This window comes from Sturnira hondurensis, unplaced genomic scaffold (genome assembly GCF_014824575.4).
Source record: "Sturnira hondurensis isolate 20B ecotype Veracruz unplaced genomic scaffold, ASM1482457v3 Scaffold0021490, whole genome shotgun sequence".
NCBI lineage: Eukaryota > Metazoa > Chordata > Mammalia > Chiroptera > Phyllostomidae > Sturnira > Sturnira hondurensis.
In genome coordinates this window covers 2,017,856-2,044,083 of record NW_028094121.1, presented here as the reverse complement: position 1 = coordinate 2,044,083, position 26,228 = coordinate 2,017,856, and the positions used below count along the sequence as shown (strand labels likewise).

The window sequence follows — 26,228 nt, the reverse complement described above, 5'->3', positions numbered from 1 at the left end:
GGAATTTATCATAACATAGAAGAAATTAAAAAATAGTCACCCTTTTGAGGTTTAGTTGCTGACCCTGCCTTGGCTTGTTCCCAGTCCCTGTTCCACGTCACACTCCCGAGACCTCGGTGCCTCAGCTGTAGGTGCAGGTTCTTCATTACCTCGGTTGACTTCGCTTTTCTCAGCACCACGTCATCCCCTGTGTGTAAGATGCTATCTAAGGACCCACCACTCGGGAATTTACTCTCTGGAGAACTTGACCTAGAGGTAAAAGCCCAACAACTAGCCTTCTTGTGCTGCTGCTCACTTGGGGCTCTTTTACTCATTGATCAGTAGATAGGCACCCAGACCCCTTCCTCAGGACACTGGATAAGAGACATTACCCTCCCGGTGAAACTCAAAATTACCCAGAAAGAATGAGGCTTCCCACTTGGAGATCCAGGAATACGTACCACACTTTCATACTAGTCTCGTGCGAGCATTTAACAAAAACCAAATAATTACACAATGCCAATTTTCCTAAATTAATCTATTAATTTAGGGCTAAACTAATAAAAATATTAGTAAGTTTAGCTGGTGGTGTTGTTTAGTTTTTTGTTGTTGGTATTTTACATTGTTATTTTATTTAAAAACATTTTATTTATTCTTAGAGGGGAAGGGGGGGTGACAAAAAGAGGGAGAGAAACATTGATGTTTGAGAGAAAGAAACGTCCATCACTGCCTCTTGCACACCCCCAACTGGGGACTAGGCCCACAGCCCAGGCATGTGCCCTGACTGGGAATCGAACCAGCAACCTTTAGGTGTGCTGGCTGCCACTCAGTCCACTGAGCCACAGCAGCCAGGACTGCATTGTTTTTAAAACCAAACTTTATTTAAAAAAACAACAAACTTTATTGAGATAAATATTGTTACATTTATAGATTTTTAGTAGTAGCTCACTGTGCTCCTATATTGTTTTGTGTCAAACATCAATGAATGGTTGAAGTAATAGCGGATCTTTTATTTCAGTCAAAGTACAATAGTTATACTGTCGAGTTCTGGAGTCCAGTGAAACAGAGATAATATGTTTCTAAATATTATATTAAGTACCATTTTAGAAATTAGAATAAGAGCAAATGTAGCATCAGGTAAATAGCCATTAATTAAAAACAGATTAATCAAAATTACTTTTAAAGAGAGAGAACATAGGCAGATGTTTTCCTGTGTTTGCGGATGTTCAGGAGCTGCTGCTGTGGAAGCTTAATCAAAACTGGCCGTGACCCTGGGTCCCTCAGACTTCAGTTTAACCTTCCTCCTTTCCTGAGAGAGACACACTGACCCGGTCAGGCCTCTGCTTCTTCGATACCAGGGGTGAAGGAGCCACTGAAGGAAAAAAGAAAGCTTGGAATTTAAACTCTGTTTAGGCAGTGTTTGTCTCATGTGGCCATTTTTTTCCTTAGCTCATTGAGCTTTCTCTCAGTGGACAGAGATGCCAGCCAACTTTGTTCAGCTTTTTCCCTCATGGGACGTAATCCATCTCCGATAGAAGGAAGTGTTTCTGTCCAGTTCTCTCTCTAGGTCTTTGGCTGTCTTTCCACAGGAGTTGCACTTCTGGTGTTTTCATACACTTTGGGAAGTTTCTTTTTTTCTTTTTTAAGATTTTATTTATTTCCAGAGAAAGGGGGAGGGAGGGAGACAGAGAGGGAGAGGAACATTGGTGTGCGAGAAGCACAGAGATCAGTTGCCTCTCACACACCTTCAGCAGGGGACCTCACCAACAACCCAGGCATGTGCCCTGACTGGGAATCGAACCAGCAGTCTTTTGGTTCTCAGGCTGGCGCTCAATCCACTGAGCCACATTAGTCATGGCGTCTTTTTTATTTCTAAGCAGTAAATTCTCTCCTTGATTAATTCTCTTCGAAGTTTCATTATATATTCTTAATATAGTTCAGTCAGTATTTGTGACAATGTCCCCCTGCCCCCTTTTTTAAGGGGGAAGGGAGGGAGAAAGAGAGGGAGAGAAACATTGATGTGTGAGAGATATATCGACCAGTTGCCTCTTGCACATGCCCTGACAGGGGCGAGGCCTGCAATCCAGGGATGTGACCTGACCAGGAATCGAACTGGAGACTTTTCCCGTTCATATCCCTGCGCTCAACCCACTGAGCCACTCGGGCCAGGGTGATAGTACCTCTTTTTGACAAAAGGGAACAACATTCTTGTGGAATGGACAAGACCAAAAGGGACTTCTCTTGCAGAGCATTCTGAGAACAAAGGTTGAGTAAGTCCTTATTTTGGTCTCATGGTTCCTTAAAATGTTGGTGTTTACAGAAGTTCACGATTGCTGTTTACTGTTATTTTGAAACTGAGGACTAGGTGAATTCCTTTTTGGATAGACGAAAGTAGGCTGAGAAACACACTCTGAGCCCTCCTTAACTGCTTGGGGATGGCACTGGTGTTTCTGTTGTTCTGTAGTGCATGGGGGCGGGGAGGGGTGTAAGGCGTGGAACAGAGGTAACTGGCATTAGGATTGTTCTTAAAACAGATACTGCTTCTTCACTTTGACTCCTAATTTTTGTGTTAGAGTTAAGGACAGGCCAAGACAAAGAGAATTAAGCCCTGTTTTCAGTTCAGTGTTTGTTGATTTACGTTCTTCCTTTTATTTAAATTAAAAAAATTTTAAGACCACCTAGTTGATTCAACATGCCGGACGTGTCCTTGAACAGCAGTTTGGGACCCAGGATCCTGTGCAGTGCATGAGGCCCTGTGTCCATGTAAAGAGTCTTAACTGTTGACGTGATAGGGAAAAGGCCCAGGTTGAAATAGTGCGAAGGCCACGTAATGCAGGCAGAGAGCGTGGTTATCTCCCTTATGATTATGAGTCAAGTGTGGTGCACAGCTCCATGTCTTGAAAAAAAATGAATCATGAATAAAAATAGAAGGGGAAAAGATAGCCCAGATTCTGTTTTTTGTCAGTTTTCTCAGCACATAAAACTGTTCCTTTATTTTTTATAAGTTTAAATATTTCCTTTCCTTTGTCAGCCATCAATGTTTCCCCTTATTTAGCTTTAAGGCACTTCTTGACTAAGACAGATTCTTTACTTTCGGAACTAAAGATACACTGTACAGACCTTTGTACAGACCTGTACAAAGTCATCTGCTCTTCAGCCGGCTCAAAATTTGGTAATCAGTTATCTCATATAGCTCTTTCTACTTCCTTTTGTGAGGAAAGAAAAGCCTAGATTATTTCTCTCTATATAGTTATGCCAGCCACAAATTAACCTGTCCTTTTTTTAAAAAGCTTTTATTCATTTATTTCTAGAGAGAGGGGAAGGAAGAGAGAAAGAGAGGGAGAGAAACATTGATGTGTGAGAGATACATTAATCAGTTGCCCTTTCCACACCACCAGGGACCTGGCCCGTAACCAAGGCATGTGCCCCAACTGGGAATCAAACCAGTGACCTCTTGGTTTGCAGGATGACGCCCAACCCACTGAGCCATGCTGCTCAGGGCTGACCTGTCCTGAAAAGCACCGAAATACAAATGACTTAGCTACTTATTGTAGGGATGCTTATTATGCGTTCCTGTGTCTTACAGCCTCATTTAAAAAAAACCATCCACTTCCTCTTTAATGTTATTTCAAATTGATGTTATACAACTAGAGTTCAGTAGAAAGAACATGACGAATTAGAAGGGATATATAAGAAACCACAGGCTCTTTATTTTATTTAAAAATGTGACCTGTAGCATGTTTGTATACCTTGAAAAATGTATCACTAAGAGCCCCTTCCTCTCGTGGAAATGGAAGGTCGTCTGGGCCTCCCCACCCCGCCCCCACCACCCTTCAGTAGCTGCTCCTTCAGCCACCACTGCTCGTGTCCAGGCTGGGACTTGCTCAGCAGCAACCCACGCATAGCATAAGTCTAATGGAGGCTTTGGGAATCACTGAAGTTGTGGCCTCCCTTTTTTTTAATTGAATTTATTGGAGTGACATTGGTTAAGGAAATCACACAGGTTTCAGGTATATAATTCTCCAATACGTCATCTCTATGTTGTATTGTGCGTTCACCACCCCGAATAGGTTCTTCCTTATAACAAGCCAGTTTTTGTTATTATGTTTAAATTAGTTGCAGGCTTCATGAACTGAATTTGACTCAGTTTTTTAGGTTCATCAAGTCCTAACATTTTCATTAATTAATTATCTTGTGTGGCATTTTCCGAATCATTCACTGAAGGTCAAACAGGAAGGCACCTAAATGTTACCTACAAGTCAGCGAGCAGAGCCGCAGTGGCAGGAGGACCCTGGGCTCACTGTGCGGGGGTGGCTTCCCCACCATCCCTGAGAGCGGGTCATCCAGCCCCTGCTCGAACATCTGTACGCACTGGGCTTCTACCAGTTCCCGATACGCTGCATTTGCTTTCACACAACTTTAATGGTTGGAAAGTTCTTCCCCAGAGTGTGCTGAAGTCGGCTTCCACTCATTGGTGCTGGTTCTGCCCTGGGAGCCTCACCTGAGTAAACGAATCCCTTCTCTGTGTGATGGCTTTGCCTTTGACGGGTTTGAAAACTTCTCCCTTCATTTTCCAAAACGGGAAGCAGTTGTTTACTTTTATCTTTCTTTTTTTTTTGGAAATAGAACTTTCTTGTTTTTTATTTATTTATCTTTAGAGGGGAAGGGAAGGAGAGAGAAGGAGAGAAATATCAATATCTGGTTGCCTCTTGTGAGTCCCCTGCTGGGAACTGGCCTGCAACCCAGGCATGTGCCCTGACTGGGAATCGAATTGGGATCATGTGGTTCACAGGCCTGTGCTCGATCCACTGAGCTACACCATCCAGGGCTACTTTTATCTTTCTTATTGATGAATTCATTTAATAAATATATTTTGTATGTCCTATTTGCAAGCATTGTGTTAAGTGTTTGGAGTCAGTGGTGAAGGGGCATTTCCTTGCTTTCTAGAGCCCACAGTCTATTTAGGGCAAGAGAGAGCTGTGAGCAACTAATTACAAGAGACATTAAGTATTAGAAGAGCAAAGCATTCACTGGACTGTTAGCCACAGAGAAGGTCAAGAATGCATTGGAGAGCCTCACCAAAGAGTTGACAGTGGACCACATTTTGAAGTTTGTCAAGCAGGGAACGGGGAGGGCCACTCCAGGCAGATAGAATGGTGCAGGCCAAGGTTTAAGCGCACGGCATGTTCAGAATGATGCCTCACTCAGCACTTGTAAAGCACAGGCTCTTAAAGGGCCTTCTACATCGGGTGAAGGAGTTTCAACTTGTCCCACAGCCAGTAAGGAGCCGTGGGCAGTGGTGGTGCTTTGTTTTTAAATTAGCCGTACTGTTTTCTTTGTCTTGTTACAAAAGTAGTACAGTCTCATTGCAAACAATTCAGAGAGTATATGAAAATATAGACAATAGATATTTCATAACCCTACTACCCAGAAATACTAGCTTTTAATATTTTACATATACCCTTCCAGACACTTTTTCTGTGCCTACATGTACATTTATTCACATTCTTAAACAAAAAATAGTGTTGTCTATGCACACTGTTTTAAAACTGGATTTTAAAATTAATATAACATGGAGATATTTCTAAATGAAATAGAGATCTACAATTTTCCCCTATTGTATGGTGATACCATAATTCCTTTGTGTAACATGATGTTTCTAATTTTTATTAGAATATTCTCCATATATTTCTTTGTGTACTTCCCCTGTTGTTTCCCTGGTGAAATCCGACAGGAGGTGGGAGGGGGAAGTCAAGGCTTTACTAGTTTTTTCACTAGTTTTTACATTAATTTTGCCCCACTGCTATGTGCGAGGACCTGTGTTACGTGCCGGGAATGTGACAGTGATGTCACAGCTCTTCTCTGCTCTTGTGGCACCTATAGTTTAGAGGCAAAGATATGTGAAGCGGCCAAATAAATATATGATACAGTGTGGTATGACTTAGAAAAAGTGAAGGGTAAATGAAAGTTTATAATCTTTAAAAAGTCCTCATCTTTTATACATATATACCAAAGTATACACAGATGAAGTGTGATATTTGGGATTTGCCTGAAAATATTGCAAGGTTGGGGGTGAGGGAAAGTGGGAGGGAGTATAGCTGAAACAAGATTGGCCAGAGATTGACAGTTGCTGAAGCCGGTGGTTAATTATACTCTGCTTTTGTGTGTTTGAAATTTTCCATAATAAAATGTAAAAACAAGAAGGAAAGATGGAAGAGAGATGATAATCTGATCTACATTGAGGGGCCAAGGAAGGAGACTTTGCAGCTGAGGCCTTTGTGATATATAGGAGCTGACCGGGTTGCAAGTGGTGGGTGGTAGCCGGGGAAAGAGCCTTTTCGGCAGCAGGAACAGCATGTAAAAAGGCCCTAAGCAAAAAACATGCTGGTGTTTTGAGGAAATGAAAGAACGCTGGTGTCGTCAGAGCTAAGGGGCTGGGGAGTACGGGTGGGCCAGATCATGCAAGACCGTGGAGACCACGTTAAGGATTTTGTACTTTAGTCCGACAGTGATAGAAGGAAGCCTTCTGTAGAAGAGTTTTAAGCAACTGAGTGACAAGGTTACTTTTGCTGCTTTAAGAGCTCAAGCCGTTTTGTGGAGAATGGTTTGGGTTTGGGTTTGGAGGAAAAGGAACTGTAAAAGAGGAGAGACGTTAGGAGGTCATGGCTCCAGGCCGGGAGATCTGGTGACTGTGGGGTGGGGAAGTGGGGATGGACGTGGAGAGGAGAGAGGCTGATTCGAGAGATGCTTTGGCCTTGGTGATGGTGTAGATATGGGGGTCGAAGGAGAGAGGAATCAAAGATGATTTACCTGTTTCTGACCGATGCATCTGAGTGGTTGGAGGCGGACTTCATTAAGATGGAGAAAAACAGAGGAAAAGCAGGTTTTGTGGCAAGAGATAGAGAACACAGTTTGTGATATGCCTAGAAAATTTGTGCCAGTTTGCATTTTCACCTTAATACACGAGACTGCATGAAAGGTTTGTATTTGGAGGTCTGAGCTGTACAGATTTCAGTTTTAGGAAGATCCTGGTGGGAGTCTGGAGACCAGTCAGGTGTTAGTCCGTGAGCTCTTTGTGTCGGGAATCTCATCTTTATTGTCTCAGCCTATTATAACTATAATAACTAGCACACAGAGTGCTTGGCACATAGTAGGTATGCAAATACCATTAAAAGAATGACTGGTTAAGAATGAGAGATGAGAGGTCTAGGTAGAGATGGATGGATTTTGGGAAAGTTTCCAAGGTAAACTCAACAGGGCTTGGACAGAAGATGGAAGAGGTTTTCTCTCCCACCCTTGACCTTTGAAGAGCTTTTCAGCAGCTCCATGAGGCCAGCAAGTCTGCATACGGACATTGATTTTTTAAATGTCTCATTTTTTTTTTCTTCTCAACGTTTATTCGTTTGGAGCTCTGTAGGTTAGAAGCCATGGAGCTGTAATTATCATAGCAGTAGCTTTAAGCTCTATCTGTAACTCTAGTTCTGGTCTCTGCTCACTTCTCAAGCCCAGAATCCTTCTGAGCCTAGCAGCTCTGGTCTGGGGGAAGTTTCAGCAGCAAGAGAAATTCACAATAGAGCACCAGAAGTTACTGGACAGCAGAAGCTGTCCAGAATTTGAATATAAATTGGATATTACTTATGTGCTTCCCATTTTACAAATGGAGTCATGAGCCCTAGAGAGACATCAAAGCGAAAGTCCAGTGTATTTGTCAGTGTGAGCCCAGATTTCCCTGGTGCTGGTACTCACTGTAGCCTTAATTCATCCACCACGTCCATGTGTTTTCTTTATTTTCACTGGTTCCTTATTGCAGTATCACTGCAATTGTATGTTAATTTTTAAAAAGATTTCATTTATTTTTAGAGAGAGGGGAAGGGAGAGAGAGAGAAGGGGAGAGAAGCATCAATGTGTGGTTGCCTCTCACGTGCCCCCAACTGGGGACCTGGCCTGAAACCCAGGCATATGCCCTGACTGGGAATTGAACCAGTAATGCTTTGGTTTGCAGGCTGGCACTCAATCCACTGAGCCACACCAGCCAGGGCTTATATGTTAATTTAAATATTGCTTATGCTTCCTGAGCCTTGACCTTGTTCTTGTGTTTTGCTCATCACTACCAATTAATATCATCCTCTTCTTTCAAAAGAGTTCAGAATATTGCCTCTCAGAGTCAGTATTTTCAACTTCAAAGTGGTATCTTTTATATTTTTCTCCTGGCTGCCATGACTGATGTGTACTGGACAATTGGTTTATCTTTGCAAGCGCACCAGATTTAAGTTGTTTTGCCTCGTAGCAGCAGTGCCAGGTGCTGTGGAATCCAAGCGCGTCGGCCTGACAGCTCTGGGCCCTCCTTGGTATGCTCAGCAGAGGCGTGTGTGGGCACAGGGGCAGCGTGGGCTAGGTAGCAGAGAAGGGAGACAGCTGGGGGTTTGCAGAGTGCATTTTCAAGGACTATTTTGAGGGAGATAAAGGAAGCTGCTTAGAATTTCATGTTTTCTAGAAGACTTTGAAATTGGAATTGTTCAGTTCCTTCTTCTATTCAGTCAATCCACTTTTGTTCTGACATTTTAGGACCGGGACTCACTCCTGTCTAACAAGAAGCGTTCTCTAGAGTTGCACGGAGTGGTGGCATATACACGTGAACGAATTAGCCAGCCCTTATCAGTGAGGAGGGTGAATTGGAAATGGGTCTGGAAATCTCCTTTGATACCACTGCCCTCTACATTCTAAGCACTGTGAGGTAGATATTTTATATACATTTTGTAAGTGAGGAAACCGAGATTTGGGGAAGTTTAAGTATCTCTCTGAAGGTCATACAGCTAATCATTGATGGAGCTGACATATAAAACTAAGTTTTGTCTAGTGCAAAGATTGTATTTTTATTTTTAAAAACATTTTATTTTTTTATTTTTAGAGAGAAGGGAAGGGAGGGAGAAAGAGGGAGAGAAACAACAATGTGTGGTTGCCTTTCATGTGTCCCCTACTGGGGACCTGGCCCACAACCCAGGCATGTGCTCTGACTGGGAATCGAACTGGCGACCCTTTGGTTCATAGGTTGGCACTCAACCCACTCAATCCAGGAGAGCCACACCAGCCAGGGCAAGACTGTACTTTTAATCATGCCACAGTTTTCCCACATTTTCAGCCATATAAGTAACTTTTTTTTTCAGCCAAACAAAAGTAACTTTTGTTTCTTATTTTTTTCTTCTCCAATTGCAGAACCTTTTATGGAACATGCAGCTATTGACTGATAAATCTAGTAGCTTAAAACTGACGGAGGCTGAGTGCCCAGGATGGAACTATCTCTGTACCCCTGTGGAAAGATTGTGGGAGGGGTGTGGGAGGGGCAAGGGGGCTCTCCTGGCTTTTCGTGACAGTATTGCTGCCTGTGTTTCTGCACTGTGGCCTTGTTAGTAGCTCCTTGTCGGGTCTTAGTCTTATGTCCCTCAGAGGCAGAGTCTCTGGAATGGGGTCTGGAGAAGGTCCACACTTGTGCTAGTGGCTGAGGGGACTGGGGACTGCCTTCTCCAGGAAGCCAACAGCATCACCCACATTCCCTAGCTGACTTTTTAATTTAACTCTTAAAAATAAAAGAAAATTTCTTTCAGTTACAGTTGGCATTCAATATTATATTATTTTCAGATGTACAACGTAGTGATTAAACATTTATGTAACTTATGAAGTGATCACCCCGATAATTCTGGTACCCATCTGACACTGCATGTAGTTATGTGTGTGTGTGTGTGTGTGTGTGTGTGTGCGTGTGTGCAGACCATATATATATGCGTAGGCCATACATGGTAATATGTAGCTATTAGATCATTACTGACTCCATTCCCCATGTGCCACAACTTACTTTTAATAAGTGTTTTTGACTTCTGGTTTTGTTCACAAACAAATATATTTTAACTATTTTATCATGAGTTCTAGAATCTAGAACAAATGGAAAATGGTAAAAGAACCTGAGCTATTAACTTTTGCTCCTATTTTTAATGCTATGTAACTTAGATCATATCTGAATTCCTTTATGAAAGCTGCAACCTAAAATAGACATATACAGCCTCCTGTGAAACTTCATTCATATCTGTTTGAATGAAAACAGATATGTTTTGTGTTTATGTGACTCCCAGTCACTGGAAGAAGCGTGTGAATCATTAGTGTGTGGATTAGCTATACAGCAGGACTATGCAACTCTGTCTGGGGACTCAGAGGGACTGAAGGTCTTTTTAGAAGATGAATCTAAGTCTGTTGGTGTAATAGTGATGAGAAGTACTGGGATGAAGTTTCAGGCGAGCCCACCACCTGGTGGTTGTGAGGAGGATTAGAGCCTTCTGTGTTCGTAGTACTTGACACAGTGTCTGAGTGATATCTTTGTCAAACAATTACGTTCTAACTTGTAGTAACTGTGGATTCAAATTTCTGAGAACAAGCTGGCATATGATTCTAGCCTTCCTCTATTAAACTGCTGTCCAAAACCGCAGACCAACCCAACAGTTGTCTGTGTCCAGCCTTTTACCCTTAGTTGCTCAGAATACAAGGTCCTGTTTCTCTCTGTAGAAGATCAGTTTGTGTCTTTTCACCTCTCTATCATAACTGCTAACTTTGATATCATGCTTATTTTGTGTGGTAAATTTCTACCTAGTGGAATGATGGAGAAGGAAATATTAGTGATTTTTCAGTAAGTCTTCAGCAGGTGTCATATAAAAGTAAGTTGCTTTTTCCTGTATAAAAATTATGAAGAGAAGTTTGATAATTTTCCAGAGTGATTATTAGGGTGAGCAAAGTTAGCAGGGAATGAGAGATTATGTAACAGTTTTTTATTAAAATACCTACTTAAGACTTCTTTTATTTCAGTAAGCATCTTTATGTGGCAGTCTTGAGTCTAGGTCAGGGGTGTCAGACTCATTTTCACCAGGGGCTACATCAGCCTCAAGGTTGCCTTCAAAGGACCGAATATAACTTTAGGACTGTATGAATGTAACTACTCCTTAACAGTTAAGTGAGAGCTCAGCACTGCCACCAGGTAGAAACAAGGTGCTGGGCCGGATAAAACAAGGTGGAGGGCTGGATTTGGCCCATGGGCCTTGCGTTTGCTGCCTGTGATCTAGATGATTCTGCAGTTGGGTGAAGCAGGGACATGAGCCCAAGCTTCTCCTATTAAGTTCATCTGGATGCATATTTTATAGGCCTGGTAGGGAGAAGAGGATAAACACAGTTTTAAATTTCAGGTCGAACCTTGGGCTGGCATGGCATGACTGTATCTTTTTTCCTAGCAGGAAAAGTGAACCCGGGCCCACCACCATCGAAAAGTTGCTCTAGGGAGGGCTGTTCATGTAGGACTGAGTACAGTGCGACATAACTTCGCCCTGTTCTCCTAGGGTTTTTCTGTATGTAAGCAGCAGTATTATAACGTCTACATTTCAACACTCATATCATTAGACATTATGAAAAGCTACTCCACACAACAATGTCTGCATGATGCATAATTCCATTTATATGAAATGGCAAGTCTGTACAGACAGAAATTAAATTTACGGTTGCCAAAGCCCGGGGTCGGGGTGGAGGGGAGTTGGGAGGAATGGGGAGTGCTCGCTTATGGGCTTGAGATTTCTTTTGGGGGTGATGAAAATGTTCTGCAATTAGACAGTGGTGACGGTTGCACAACTGTGTGAATACAGGGTGGCGCAAAAGTGGCTTTGCAGTTGTGGGTACGTGAAACAGTTTATTCTTATATTTTTATTTATTAATTATTCTATTATTTTCCATATGAACAACTGTAAACCTATGAAAACCTACGTTTATCTCTGTATACTAAAAACCACTGTGTGGTATAGTTAAAAAAATTAAAAACAACAAAAAAAGCTGACCCGTAGAGGAATGAACAAAACCAATAAAGAGGCAATTGTGGTAACAATTCTCTCACTTACATGGTAGCAAAAATGTTTGATAATCTAAATATTACAGCTTGGGCCTTGAACATTGTTTTAATTTGTACTTTACTGTCCTGCTCCTGACCTTCACAGGGCCGCGATGGGCCTCCTGGAACATTGGTGTGTTCATCTGCATCCGATGTGCTGGAATCCACAGGAATCTGGGGGTGCACATATCCAGGGTAAAATCAGTTAACCTTGACCAGTGGACTCAAGAACAGATTCAGGTACTTATGCAACCCAAGAGTGAGTTACAGTGGTTCCGGATGAACTTCACACTGGGCACAAAGGTGAAGATACAGGAAAGTTTAGTTGTCAAACACGTCAAATTCTCATACTTAATAGTGAAATTTTTAATTTTACTATTTAAAATACAAATTATTCTACCTTTATTTTACTTACTTTGAAATGCAAATAGCCTATGGTCTAGACCCCATGTATCCAGGCGAGTGGATAGGGGGGTCTTTGGATTGTTTTCTAAGACTCTCAGCATTTGCGGATGTAACATTTGTAGTTTTAGATGTTCTCTAAAAACAAAATTAAAAAAAGACCCCTCTAACTCGCAGACTCGTAACATTTTATTGCTAAAATGCACATGTGCCCATTGCTTGCTGTTAGGTTGGTGGGCTGGGAGCGAGACCCTGGGGTTAGTGAGTCCGCCAGCCTCAGACCGGCACCTCGACGTGGCCTCGTTGTTCTCGGTTCCCTTCCTGCACTGAAACTTCTCGTGGTAATTAATTCAAAACAATTTTCTTTTTCTGAGGGTGGAATAGTGACTCCAAAGAAAACCCGGTGCTAAAGTTTATGGTGGAAATAAGAGGTTATTCCTAACCAGACTGTGGCTTTTGAAATACTTTAGGCTGTTTTTATAGATTTATGAAAGGTCTAAACATTGAGCTGTATCAATATTTTTCAGTTCACTTTCCTGTATCTTATGAAGGAAGTTACGTGCCTTGGAGCATTTGGGAATTTGACCATTCTATAAGTTCTTGGGGTTTATCTCTCCCAAGTGTTAAAGAGTCTATTTCAAAGCCTAGTTGAGCCCCGGCCCATGTGGCTCAGTTGGCTGGGTGTCGTCCCGCAACCCAAAGCATTGCCGGTTTGACGCCTGGTTGGGGCACATGCCTGGGTTGCAGGTTCCCTCCTCAGTTGGTGCAGGTGTGGAAGGCAGCCGGTCGCTGTCTCCCTGTCACATCCGTGTTTCGCTCCCTCCCATCCCCTCTAAAATAAAAGAAAATAAAAAGCCCAGTTAAAACACATTTGTTGGTAATTAAGTCGAACAGGTTAATCAGTAGTATAAATTTCGAACGTAGTTACTGCCTGTGTGTTGCCTGCCCGATGAGGCACTGATTATTGCTGCCCAGTAGATGTTTTGATGGGTAGCTGTGTGTCTCGGACTTTCAAATGGGATCTTGAATTATGACTGAATTAAACATATCTTGTCAGATCTTTCAGTGAGAAAGATTGAAACTCACAGGGGTGGATGGTTGGGGGCAAAGTAGAGAGAATCATGAGAATCAGTTGTTTTTCAGCTCTTCCCCGATCTGACATTCCGTGTTTCCACATCTCTTTGGTTGCAGTGCATGCAAGAGATGGGGAATGGCAAGGCCAACCGACTGTACGAAGCCTACCTTCCTGAGACCTTCCGGCGACCTCAAATAGACCCGTATCTTTTCTGGAGCGACTTAGAGGCCTGAGTGGTATTTTGGGGATTTGGGAGAGTCACATAGACTCAAGACCCACGATCTGTCTGGGCAAAGTCAGATTTGATCTACGTGGATTAGTCATAGTTATGTTTTCTCTCTCTCTCCTCCAACGAAGGCCCGCAAAAAGCATATGTGTACTTCCTATGTAGGATGGCGGTTTCACGTGGGGAAAACGCATTTGGGAATTAAGACTGCAGTTGTTCACTGTGAATTTCTCTGTAAAGTGCCATCTGCAGTAGTTTTTGGATCTCTGAAGCTATTGTTTGGTAAAAATAGTTTAAGATGTTGTGTTGAATCAGCAAAACTACCAGCCACTTTTAGGGCCTTTTTATGTGAAAGAATTACCTGTTGTTGGCCATTTAATAACTTTTCCCCATGCCCTCAACATGGGGTAGCACCTAGTTGATGAAACCAAACCCCGTAAAGGCCATGCTTCTCAAAATGTGGTTTGTTGACCATCTTGTTAGAGTTCACATTTTGGTTGGTACAGTCGGCACCTGTTACAGTGCAGATTTGGGGCCCTGCAGAAAGAAGACCCACTGATCAGAGTCTGGCCATGGGGCGCAAGAGTCTATATTTTTAAAGGCCACTCCGTTACCTTTGTTTGAGGCCTGTTGACGTAAGGGCTCTGAAATAGGTCATTGACTGCTGCTCTATCTGTATTCTAGAACAGCCACAGGCTCCTCTGCTGTCAACATGAAAATTAATCCCACCTGTGGCTATCCGTCCTCTGAGGGAAAATCAGGAAATAGGGTTCCCTGCAGTAACCAGGCAGGAGGCGTCTCAGGGTTTTGTCCAGGGAAGCTGCGTGGGGAAACCAGGCAGGAGGCAGAGAGGAGAACGATGTTCTGTGGGATACAGGCTGACCTTTCGTAGTTGTCCTGCAGGAAAGACTAGTTTGATTTATCCTTAATGAGCTTTTCGCAGAGCTGTCGAGGGATTTATTCGAGATAAATATGAGAAGAAGAAATACATGGACCGAAGTCTGGACATCAATGCCCTTAGGGTTGGTTGTAAATCTTTCAAGTTTTGTTTATAATAAGTAATTTGCTTATTAATTATAGTAAGAATTTGAAGAACACCTACCAGTGTGCTCCAAAGCATTTAGCTCTGGCTGGTATGGCTCAGTGGAATGAGCGCCAGCCCGTGAACTGAAAGGTTGCCGGTTTGATTCCCAGTCAGGGTGCAGGCCTGGGTTCAGGGCCAGGTCCCCAGCTGGGGGCGTGTGAGAGCCAACTGATTGATATTTCCCCTACACATTGACGTTTCTCTCCCTCTATTCCCCCTCTGAAAATAAATTAATAAAATTAAAACAAAACAACTATCATTTAAAAAATACAGAAGTAACAAAAAACAAACATGTGAGCAAAATAGAAAGAGACATGGGAATAAAGAACTGACAGTGACCAGAAGGGAGGGGGTGGAGGACAATGGGGCGAAGAAGGGGAGGGGCCAGGGAACACGTGTAAAGGACCCGTGGACAAAGACAACAGCGGGTGGGGGGAGGACTGAATGTGGAAGATGGGGGAGGGGAGGGGAGGGCAGGGGAGGGGAGGGCAGGGGAGGGCAGGGGAGGGCAGGGGAGGGCAGGGGAGAGTAATGGGGGGGGAATGAGGACACCTGTAGCTGAACAACAATTAATTTAAAAAAAATGCAGAAGTAGAAAAGAGCCAGTTACTGAATCGAGACCATGAAATGTCATGGAAAAATTGTTGGCTTCTGGGTTGGACAGGGCAAACCGTCGGTGAATTCTTTGTTTTGGTTTGTATTTGGGTGTTAGTGACTTCCAGTTCCAAATTATTTCTTCAGGCATGCTGGGCATATGAGATCAAATAGAATAGTATATATATATATATATATATATATATATATATATATATGTGTGTGTATATATATATATATATATATATATATATATATACATATACATCTATATATGTGTGTGTATATATATGTTATATGTATATTATTTATATATACACAGCCACACAGATTCTTCATACATACGTACATATATACATGAATATCTCTTCTACAAATGAAGTCAACAAAATTAAATGTAATTAAATCACCAGTTTTCTTCAGTTTGACCAGCATGTATGTCCTGTGTGTTCATGGACTGATTGCACTGGGATGCTTTTTCCTGGGAGGGTCATGGAAGGAGACATCAGCGGCCAGGTGCACTTTTCGTTCTAGGCACGTCGTGGTTAGGATCTGGATTGTGATGTATGATAACTGGGACAAGTATAGCATACAGGAGGGAATATGACATGGTTGCTGGAAGAATACAAGCCCGGTTACTGACGACTAAAGAACCAGTACATAGGGCTATCTAGAGAGCTCTGGACAAGGTTCTACAGGAAATTTGCTTAGGTATAATTGACTACTTTCTTGAGACACACGAAGGGTAGAAAGTGTGGGATTCTCTAAATCTAGCACACTGTTTATCTGTCATCCACCTAGTGAGTTATTTAGTGGAGGATGAGATAGTTAATAAAATCATTAAGTGTACATGGAGCTCTAAGCCCTTCCAGATAATTTAAAGCTGCAAATTGGTCTTTCGATGTTGAATGAAAAGGAATGAACTGGAATCAGCTCCAGATTGATCTTTTGAGGTTGTGTGAAAAGGCATTAACCACGCAGGCAGGTAAGTGCAAGGTAGTACTTGCAGCTAGGTAAAGATAAGCCCTGTCACCTCGGCACGAAGGACTCTTACCTCGGAGTCATCCAGAAAGGGACCTGGAGGTCATTACGACTGTTCCAAGGAAGATCAACCCACTGAAGAGCTACGGCTTGGATGGCTTATCCAAAAGGATTTGAAACGAAAACACATGCACTTCCTTTCACTTCTAGAATACTATAGTCTGTTTGCCTACCTCCGTGCGTTGCACCTGAAGACATTAGATGAGATCAGAAAAGGGCGTCCCAGGTAATCCCAAAGATGGGAGGAGGGAGGTGCTGCCACATGAGGACAGAGAGCCCACTCCCGAAAACATCCCCTTGCACTCACTGAGTGTCTTCATTTAGGGAGGAAATACCTCCTGCTCACCAAAAGGCTATTTCAGTATTTTTTTATTTGACGTACTTAGATCACAGCTTATCTTACCATTTTCCTTCTGTGGCATAAAGGTTGTGATTTACGTTTTTCTTCCCATAAATAATTGTGGGGTGAATTTCTTGGGGCATATGAGCTTTTCCATATTTTGAATTATTTTCTCAAAATGTATTAGAAGAAATGGTATTATCTAGGTCAAAGGGTTTCAGTATTTTTTATACTTTCACCAACATACTTTCCAGAAGTTGTACTGTTTGATACTGTCTTCTCAGCATTGTGTCAGAGTGTGGGTTTTACGTCATCTCTTCCAACATTAGGGATTACTAAGGTCTTCCTTTCAGAAAAGAAAAGCATTATAATGTGCACTTTTTGATCATTAGCAAGGTTGAACATTTCCACATGTGTGCTATACGTCCTTTCATGTGCCTACGTTCTTGAGTTTACTTTGTGGTTCTGGTTAACATTTAAATGTTTATTTGATTTTTAAACTGTGACCAGTAACATCTGTGAAAGCATTACGAAACTACCTCCGAAAGTAACAAAACCGGCAGAGACTGATATTTTATTTTGGATGTGCTTTTTGGCTTTATACAGGTGGCTCACTCAGGACACCTGAAAGGGTTACTTTAATCCTTTTACTCCTTTTTCCAGCCTTCTTTCCTTGATTTTTGTTTTCCTAATCATTAAGCTTGAAATTACAATTCATTTCCTGAGTTTTTTAAAAAAGATGCAAAGATTGAGAGAACTTATTATTGACTTTATAAAATCACAAAGGATATTTGTTAGTCTGAATGTGAACTTGTTTCACTGATATATGCCAAGACTGCGAGGGGGGGTGGGGGTGGGGGTGGCTCAAAGCATGAGCCAGTTAAACCCGAGTCAAAAAGGGGCAGCAGATGGGTGAGATGTTGGACTGCGGCAGGTAGCCTGAACTGCACATTTCAAGAGCCGTGAGACAGAACTGGGAGGGCAGGTGCCCAAGACGTTTGCGAGATGCCTCCTGGAGCCTGAGGCTGAAGCGGGCGGGCCCGCTCAGGCCCTGCACCATGAAACTCCCAAGCTTGTCAGACTTTTGGGTCAGATTCAGCAGGGATTTTGTTGTTTCCTTTTTGGACATTTGGAATGACAACTTATCAAACTGTTAATCACCATTGAGCCTGTGTTCTTTGTCTTGTTTGTAAAATCATTGTAGAAAGAAAAAGATGACAAGTGGAAAAGAGGGAATGAGCCAGCTCCAGAGAAAAAAGTGGAACCTGTCGTTTTTGAGAAAGTGAAAATGGTAAGTGGGAAGGTGTCCATCCTGTGTGGGCGGCCTCAGGCGTGCTCACGTGTGCGGAGGCTGCTGTGAGGTTGGCGGCACATTGCACCTGGGGCTGCAGGGTTCCACCTTGGGATTAGATCACCCACTGCCGTTTCTGCTTTTTCCCCATAGCTGATTGTGGCCTAATCTGCTCTGTAACACTTCTCTTTGGGGCCAGATGGCAGGCTGGGAACCACATCTGTTCCATTTAAGCAAGAGGCGTGTTCCATGCCGGAATGTCAAGGCTGTGTGACACCTTCTGAATGAATGTTACCCTTACGTTAGTCCTCTTGCTAGACCTTCTGTACCTCGTTTCCCATTGCAGTGAAGAGCAGTCCAGAGGCCAGGCCACACTGACCCATTTTAAACAATCACTTCTCGCATTCTTGCTCTGTCATGTCGAAGTGGACACCGCCCTCTTTCCACAGGACATACGGTGGCTGTAGTGGTAGATACTCCCGTATCAGAGCCTGGAATCTCAGGAGAGAGGACTTTTTCCTGTTTGCTTAAAAAGAACGTTTCATCATCGTTCTGAGTCACACTGTCTAAGGGACACAGTCACTAGTGATACCGGCGGGTGAATTCGGTAATCTTTAGACTGATCTCCCTTTTAGTATTAATGGTTTTCTAGTCACTGGGAGATTTGTTGGCTCTTGGCTTTTGTGCCATCAGACACCTACTTCATTCTTGTTTTTCCCAGGACCCAAAACTGCTACTTCTGTCAGACCCCTGATCTGTGCTTGTCTTGGTTTCAGACAGATCTGTCTCTTCAGAAGGCCAGGCAAGCACAGCTGGTATCTGTGTTTTTCACTTTGGGTTTGAGTTCTGCTCTCACGCCCCCTGATTCTTTCACCTGCCACTTCCTGAGTTTTGTTTCGTTGATAAGTCTCTGTGAATAGCAGCAGCCATACCACAGCAATACCTGTGGCTTTACGGTAAAGAGGGGAAAAAGGGTTCAAAACACCTGCTCATTTCTTTCTATAACATATTTTCACCTCAGCCACAGAAAAAAGAAGACCCACAGCCACCTCGGAAGGGCTCCCCGAAATCCGCAGCGCCCGTCCTAGATTTGCTGGGCCTTGGTAAGAGTCTGACTTTTCCACTCCCATGATCTTACACATTTTGATGAATTCTCTCTGACCCTGGGAGGAGAGGAGAGGGAGAGGTGGGGGTGGTCTCCCATTTGTGTCCTATCACTAAGAGTGTTCTCTCGTGTTCCTCCTGTTGTTTTACGTCTGAGCAGTTGCTGAGATGGTGTTTTCTGAGACGTTTTCAGAGCGGCAGTGCAGGGCAGTGGTTAAGAGTATGGCCTCCGGAGCCGGAGTCCCAGCCCTGCCACTTACCATTACGTGACAGTGCTGCGTCTCCACTGCAAGGGTGTCTGTTGTTGGGAGGATGAAAGGAGATGATGCCTCTAAATCTCTTAGTCCCAAGCCTGGCACACAGTGCACACTCAGTGAACATTAGCACTTTCACTACACCCGCACCTGTCAGCCTTGCCCCGGCCTCTCAGTTTTCAGGCGCGCCCCCTACCTGGTGCTCGCTTTTCTCCCTGTTTTAGAAACCATGCCCCTTTCGGAAGTGTGGCTCGTTCTTTACCTTTCACAGTGCTGATGGTTGTCCTTATTTCAGCCCATTTCTGCGAATTTAGGTTATTGACTACTTCGGCTTCTAATTTCTATATCTTTCATTTCTCTCTGAAAATCAGCCCTACGTGGCTTTGTCCCTCAGCCAGGAGGGAGCCAGCCAGCCCCCTTGCTGAGGTGCTGGTCCAGCCTTCAGGCCTGGGTTTCTGTTACCCTGGGCCCGGCTCTCCATGCTTCTTCAAAGTGTGCTTGAGAGTGGGGGGGTGAGGCCTCTCTTGGGATGCCCCATCCAAGCTGGATGATTCCAGAAGCCTAGATTTCCAGGTCCATGATGGAGCAGGTGGGCCTTCTCAGTGGTCTTTTGTCTACAATAGAAGGAAGGCGCGGGCTTCATGATCAGTGCTACATTGTGACTTCAGTCTTCCTTCCCAGATGCTCCTGTGGCCTGCTCCATTGCGAGTAGTAAGACCAGCAATACCCTAGAGAAGGACTTGGACCTTTTGGCCTCTGTTGCATCCCCCTCTTCTTCGGTCTCCAGACAGGTGAGTCTTGTGGGCTCCTTGGGATTTAAATAAGATTCTGAAAAGGGTGATTTTGATAACTTAATCATGGATCCAAGTCACGCTTCCTTGGTGGAACGGAACTTTGGTTTTCTTGGTTCTTGGTTCTTTCCTTAACACTGTGTTTTCTCTGTCACTAAGTTTACTACTCACTCCATTTTCTCCTGCCCCCAAAGAGTGGGCCCTTTGAACAGGCTTCTGTCTGAGGGCTGTCAGATTGTAAAAACTGATATTTCAGGTCAACTCCTCAGCCTGAGTTATTGCCAGAGAATTCGTAGGTGTGAAAGACTTGAAACATTTGATGGCTACTATTTGGGGAATATTTGCTAAGTACCATATACAGTGCTAGGTATTTTTTATATTATTTTGTATATTTCATCTATAATTTAAAATCTTCACCACAACCCTGCAAAATGGATATTTTACAAAAATATTTGTAGATTGCTTTTATTTTTAAAATTTATTTTAATTTTTTTTTTTAGGAAATCACATTGTTTTGCTAAAGAACAAAGTATTTTTCCAGAGCTTAACTATCAGGTGTGTTCAGATATTTGTATGGTAAAAATGTCAGGAGGCTATTAATTTCGGCTATGAATTCTTATTGCAAGAGTTAGAAGCAGCAGAGAGATGAGGGAGGTCCTTATGGAGACCCCCCTGGGGACCATTGAACTCTCCCCCTGCGCTCTGTGCCCCAAGGTTGTAGGTTCCATGCCAACTGCAGGGAGCGCCGGCTCAGTTCCTGAGAACCTGAACCTGTTTCCAGAGCCAGGGAGCAAAGCAGAAGAAACAAGCAAGAAACAGCTCTCTAAAGACTCCATCCTCTCACTGTATGGGTCCCAGACACCACAGATGCCTGCCCAAGGTAGAATCCATGGGGGTCGTGACAACGTGCCAGACAGAGATTCGAGGACTAAGTGTAGGAGTTACTCATTGTGGTGGGGCAGCTGCTGTGGGGACTGTGACATCGTACTCCAAACATGCCTGTGCATGAATGACATTTCTTAGGAAGCCACAAAGTATCAGCAGATTCTTCTGTGGGGTCCAGTGTCACACCTTTGTGACTTCTGATTCTAGGTTTGGATCTAGACCTTAAAGGGGATGTGGCGAGGTCAGAAACCCACTGGTGGTAAGCCGTAGCCAGCCTTGCAGAGATTCTGTCTAACTCACTGTTCCGCTGTGTAAAAGAGCATTCTGAGTTGACTAGTCCTGAGAAATTCTAGAGGGAAAGGATTAGCCAGTGACACTTTGGACTGACTTTGCGTGGTTTCTTAACAAATCTGTGTATGTGTTTTCTTGGCAGCAATGTTCATGGCTCCTGCTCAGATGGCATATCCCACAGCCTACCCCAGCTTCCCTGGGGTTGCACCCCCTAACAGCATAATGGGGAGCATGATGCCCCCACCCGTAGGCATGGTAGCTCAGCCAGGAGCCTCCGGGATGGTTGCCCCAATGGCCATGCCTGCAGGCTATATGGGCGGTATGCAGGCACCAGTGATGGGTGTGCCAAATGGAATGATGACCGCCCAGCAGGCTGGCTACATGGCAGGCGTGGCAGCTGTGCCCCAGACTGTGTACGGGGTTCAGCCAGCCCAGCAGCTGCAATGGAACCTTACTCAGGTAAGCCACCCTATTTTATTTGGGACAAGTGTTTTCAGACTTCCTCAAGGCCATCTCACTTTGTGTCTCTCCCTTAGAGTTTGTATCTTTCCAATAGATGAGGTAATACAAGAGACATTCTTATGCTTAGGTTTGCTATTTTTCCTTCCAAAGTCAGACTTTCTGCATAGTTCTGGGTTCATGTAGAATAAGGGTAACTGCCTAAATCCAAATCTATGCATTCATCAAAACAAAAACAAAAGAAAACATATACAGATAAACAAGGAGAACAAATAAAACCTCCCAGAACCACGGCTACTACATCTCATAGACAGAATACTACAGACTTCAAATTACATGGCATTTGGCATGTAATTGCCAGCATCTCGGAGAAGGCTGTGAAAAGAAGGGTGGGACCCTGGCCAGGTAGCTCAGTTGGTTAGAGAATCATCCCAAAGTTGTGGGTTCGATCCTGGGTCAGGGAACATTCAAGAATCAACCAATGAATACATAAAAAAGTGGAATGACAAACTGATCTCTCTCTCCCCTTTTACTTTCTCTAAAACCAATAAATAAATTTAAAAAAGAGCTCTGACTGGTGTAGCTCAGTGGATTGAGTGCTGGCCTGTGAACCAAAGGGTCACCAGTTCAATTCCCAATCAGGGCACGTGCCTGGGTTGTGGGCCAGGTCCTCAGTTGGGGGCACGTGAGAGGCAACCACACATTGATATTTCTCTCTGTCTCTCCCTCCCTTTCTCTAAAAATAAATAAAGAAAATCTAAAAAAGAAAAGAAAAGAGGAGAGGAAACAGGAGGCCAGAGGTGAAAGAAGACAGATAAAATCATCCCCTAGAAAGAGAAAGACCAACCCTGATTGGAGACATGTTGAGAAGAGGTCTGAGACCTGGTAGATAAGGACTCCGGTTATTTGGAGAATCAAAAATAAGGGACTGAAATGTGTAGGATTATAGACGGCAGCCTCAGAAAGCACTGCTTCTCCGGAGATGGGATGACTGAAAAGGACATGCCCTCTGGAGGCCTGGTGGTGCTGGGAAGGGGAAAAGAGGGTAACAAAGTCAGAAACACATCGTCCTCCCCTCTGCAAAACAGTTCACTATGCTAACAGAAGAGGGCGCTCTTGAACTGAGAAAGGCACTAATAGACTATAACACTGCAGGAAAAAACCCATGTGTCCATAGTAATATATATCTTTAACTGGGTGTGGGGTAGAGGGAGAGAAAGCCTGTACTGAAGAATGACCACTAATAATTGTAGAAAAATAGGGTATTCACATTCTCAAAGAAATATGCTTCAGATTATGTATTAACTACAGTGGAAAAACACAGTGATAGCTACTACCTAGGCCAAATGGTCCAGTGTAAAATTGCCAGCAATGGGACGAATTAATATCACATGCTTTCTGGCATCTTGTATGAAGACTTAAGAAGCACACAATATCACCAACATAGAATTCTTGCCAAAAGTGGATCCTATCATAAGAAACATGACATAAAATCAAACTGAGGGATTTTCTGTTAAGTAAGTGGCTGGATTCTTAAAACAATGTCAGGAAGAAAGAAAAATGGGGTAGGTGAAGTGTTCTAGATGAAAGGAGACCATAGAGACATGAAAATGAAACGTGAATTAGAATGCTGTGTTAATCGTACATTTCTGGAGCATGTTAACTGTATTGTGGTTCCAGGAAAGCGTTATTTCTTACGAAATGCATCCTGACTTCAGGGGTGAAGTGTCCCATATCCACAATTTTCAGTGCCCATCAACATTTTTAAAGTTCATGCAGATAGGTCAGAGAATATGGTAAAATGCTGATAATTGGTGAATTTAAGAAAGGGATGCCTTAATGGGTTTCATTGTACTATTTCTTTCAAGTTTTCTGTAAGCTTGAAATTAAAAGTTGGTGGAAGAAAAATAGACCTCCTAAAGAAAAAGCTTCTGGAGAAAATGTACTAGGCATAGGAAATTTAAGGCATTTTGCGTTGATAAATTGTTTCTTCTGTTCACTGCCAGAGGCTAGTCTTTCAAAGCAAACCACAGACAGGCCCCGACCCGTGCAGGCCCTGTTCCGGGGGCTCCAGGCTCCCAGTTTCCCTTCTCATGCACTCAAGACACGTTGGTCTTTTTTTTTCCTTTTGTCTGCCTTTGTTCATCCTGAACAGTCCATTTTTCTTTTTCTCTTGAGTGTGCACAAGCACTTTCATTGACAGTAATAACTCTGCTGGAGAGAAGACAGGCGCGCTGGTGTGGGGGCTTCTCCCTACTCTCAGGTTTGGCTTCGGCAAATTAGCAATAGGCTCCTTCTGTTTAGGATGAGGGCCTGGAGAGGAGAAAGAGAGCCCCTTCCCATGCCTCTTCCCTGTGGACTGGCTGCAGGACTCCGGGGCTCCCTCCCTGAGCACTAGTCTCTGTCGGCATGTCTCTTCTGAGGAGTCCTTCATTTACAAGTTCTGGAATCTTTGAAATGATCTAGTTCGGTTCAGGGCTGTTACATGCCACGACAGAGTTCCCTTTGTCTCCTCCTCCCCATCCCTGCAGACGGAAGGGCTCCTACCCTACCTTTTGCACTAATTGGCTGCATGCCCACATCCTGGTCTGAAAGTCTCCTCTCTCCCTTTCAGATGACCCAGCAGATGGCAGGGATGAACTTCTGTGGAGCCAATGGCATGCTGAGCTATGGACAGTCGATGAGCAGCGGAAATGGACAGGCAGCAAATCAGACTCTCAGCCCTCAGATGTGGAAATAAAAACAGAACCCCTGGGTGGCTGCCCCTCTGCCTCTGCCCTTGCTCCTCTTTCCCCAACTCTTTCAGCCCATCCCCTTCTCCTACCTCTCTGTTTGGTTTAGAAATTGCTCAGTCTGTCGTTTGGGATTTGGCATTCTGCCCAGCCCAGCCACTTCCCAAACACACAGACCTCTCTGTTGCTTTCCATTGTATGTGTCCCTGAACTATCCTGACCTCCTCCCCAGCAACCCCCGTGCTCCCCTGCACCAGCACCTTAGGAATTGTTGGCAGAAGGCACTTAATACTGTGGAAGAAATGTGCACACTTTTGAGAACCTTTCCCTCAAGGTAGCCCTCCTTTCAGACTGTCAGAGCGGCCCGTAGGTATTGTTTTAGGCAAAGAGGGGAGGGTTTAGAGCTACTTCCATGTGTGTTAATAAACTATTTCTACATGTTTAAATTATTGGTTAAGGCGGGAAGCATGATGCTCCCATGATTTATGGGAATTAAGAATGTACTGAAATCAAATTAAATACTTCTTGGGCCTTAGATCAGGTTGGGCCTAGCCCTGGGGAGAGACGAACCCCCGTCTGTGAGGATGAGCAAAAATGTTACCCTCCTGAGCTTGGAGCTGCTTTCTGGATCTGAGGCGTTGGGACCTGCTGCTCCAGTCAGCCTTTATTAGCACCAAAGACCCCGGGAAGGCCCCACAAAAACACGCAGCCCTTTCCCTGCCTCCATCTTGCCTGTGGTAGGATCCGGCTCCGCGGCTGGAGGACCAGCCCCACCAGAGGGAACGCAGAGCTTAACGTGTGTGTGCGTGTGTGCATGTGTGTGTGCGTGTGTGCGCGTGCGCGTGTGTGTATGTGTTCCACCTCCCACTCTCTCCCCGTCTGCTCTGGGGTATTTTTGTTTTTGTTTTTTCAGGTTTAGTTTTACAACAGAGGGGAAACAATTTATCAACAGCCTGAGACTGTTGCCAGTTTTTCTTACAGTTAAAAAAAATGCAATCTCACTGATGGCTCTCTTCCTCCTTTCCCTTCCCCCAACTTGCCAATCACTCTTTCGTACCTGTGTGTCCCTGGCTACCCTGTTTCCCCACCTGCTCCAGGTGTATGAGGCAGAGAGCCTGGACAGCTTTCCTCTCAGTCACTCTTCACCCCACTTGAAAATTAAAACAAAACTCTGCTTCGAAGATTTCATCCGTGGGAACCACAATTCCTGGTTACCTTTCTCCTGTGTATGTGTAAATTCCTTAATAAATATTGCAGGGAAGGACTGCTTGCTGTCACTGTGTGTTACTCCTGGAGGAGGGTGAGTTCACCCACATTTTCTGCTTTTGGGGGCAGTTCCCTGTAGTTAAAAAATTATGTATGGGAAAACCCAAGGGCCAGGCCCGGGCCTGGCAGCCAGAAAGGCGATCTTCATCCAGTGGTGTCTAGAGACTGAGTTTGGGGACTGTGGGAACCTGCACCCGCTTTCGTCACAGAGCATCGGAACTAGAAGCGCCACCCCCTGCCCCCACCCGCTGTCCTCCCTCCCTCCCTTCCCTCCCTCCCACCTTTGAATATTCCAGATGGAAGAGGTGAGCACAGCGGCTAGGAGAGCGAACTCTGGATCAGGCTGCCAATATTCATATCCCTTCTTACTCTGACCTGGGCCGACTGCTCAATTCCATGTCCCAGTGTGAGACGGGGCCAGCGGCAAGGCTGAGGGTCAAATGACGCAGTTCCTGTGGCGCACGCAGCGCAGCGTCAGGCACACGGCACTCAAACGTTAGTAG

The 26,228-nt window shown here is 44.1% G+C and overlaps 1 protein-coding gene across 1 annotated transcript in view; it reads left to right on the top strand.

The window, feature by feature from the left end:
* The window catches only part of SMAP2 (small ArfGAP2), a 43,718-nt gene extending 17,994 nt beyond the window's left edge, over window positions 1-25,724 (top strand). The window contains exons 2-10 of the mRNA XM_037032491.1: window positions 11,997-12,130; window positions 13,484-13,569; window positions 14,537-14,615; window positions 17,857-17,943; window positions 18,965-19,046; window positions 19,983-20,092; window positions 20,807-20,972; window positions 21,411-21,727; window positions 24,342-25,724. Coding sequence (XP_036888386.1) covers window positions 11,997-12,130; window positions 13,484-13,569; window positions 14,537-14,615; window positions 17,857-17,943; window positions 18,965-19,046; window positions 19,983-20,092; window positions 20,807-20,972; window positions 21,411-21,727; window positions 24,342-24,467 — 1,187 coding nt within the window. The 3' untranslated portion in view covers window positions 24,468-25,724. The remainder of the gene's footprint in view (window positions 1-11,996; window positions 12,131-13,483; window positions 13,570-14,536; window positions 14,616-17,856; window positions 17,944-18,964; window positions 19,047-19,982; window positions 20,093-20,806; window positions 20,973-21,410; window positions 21,728-24,341) is intronic.
* The last annotated feature ends 504 nt before the right edge of the window (window positions 25,725-26,228 follow it).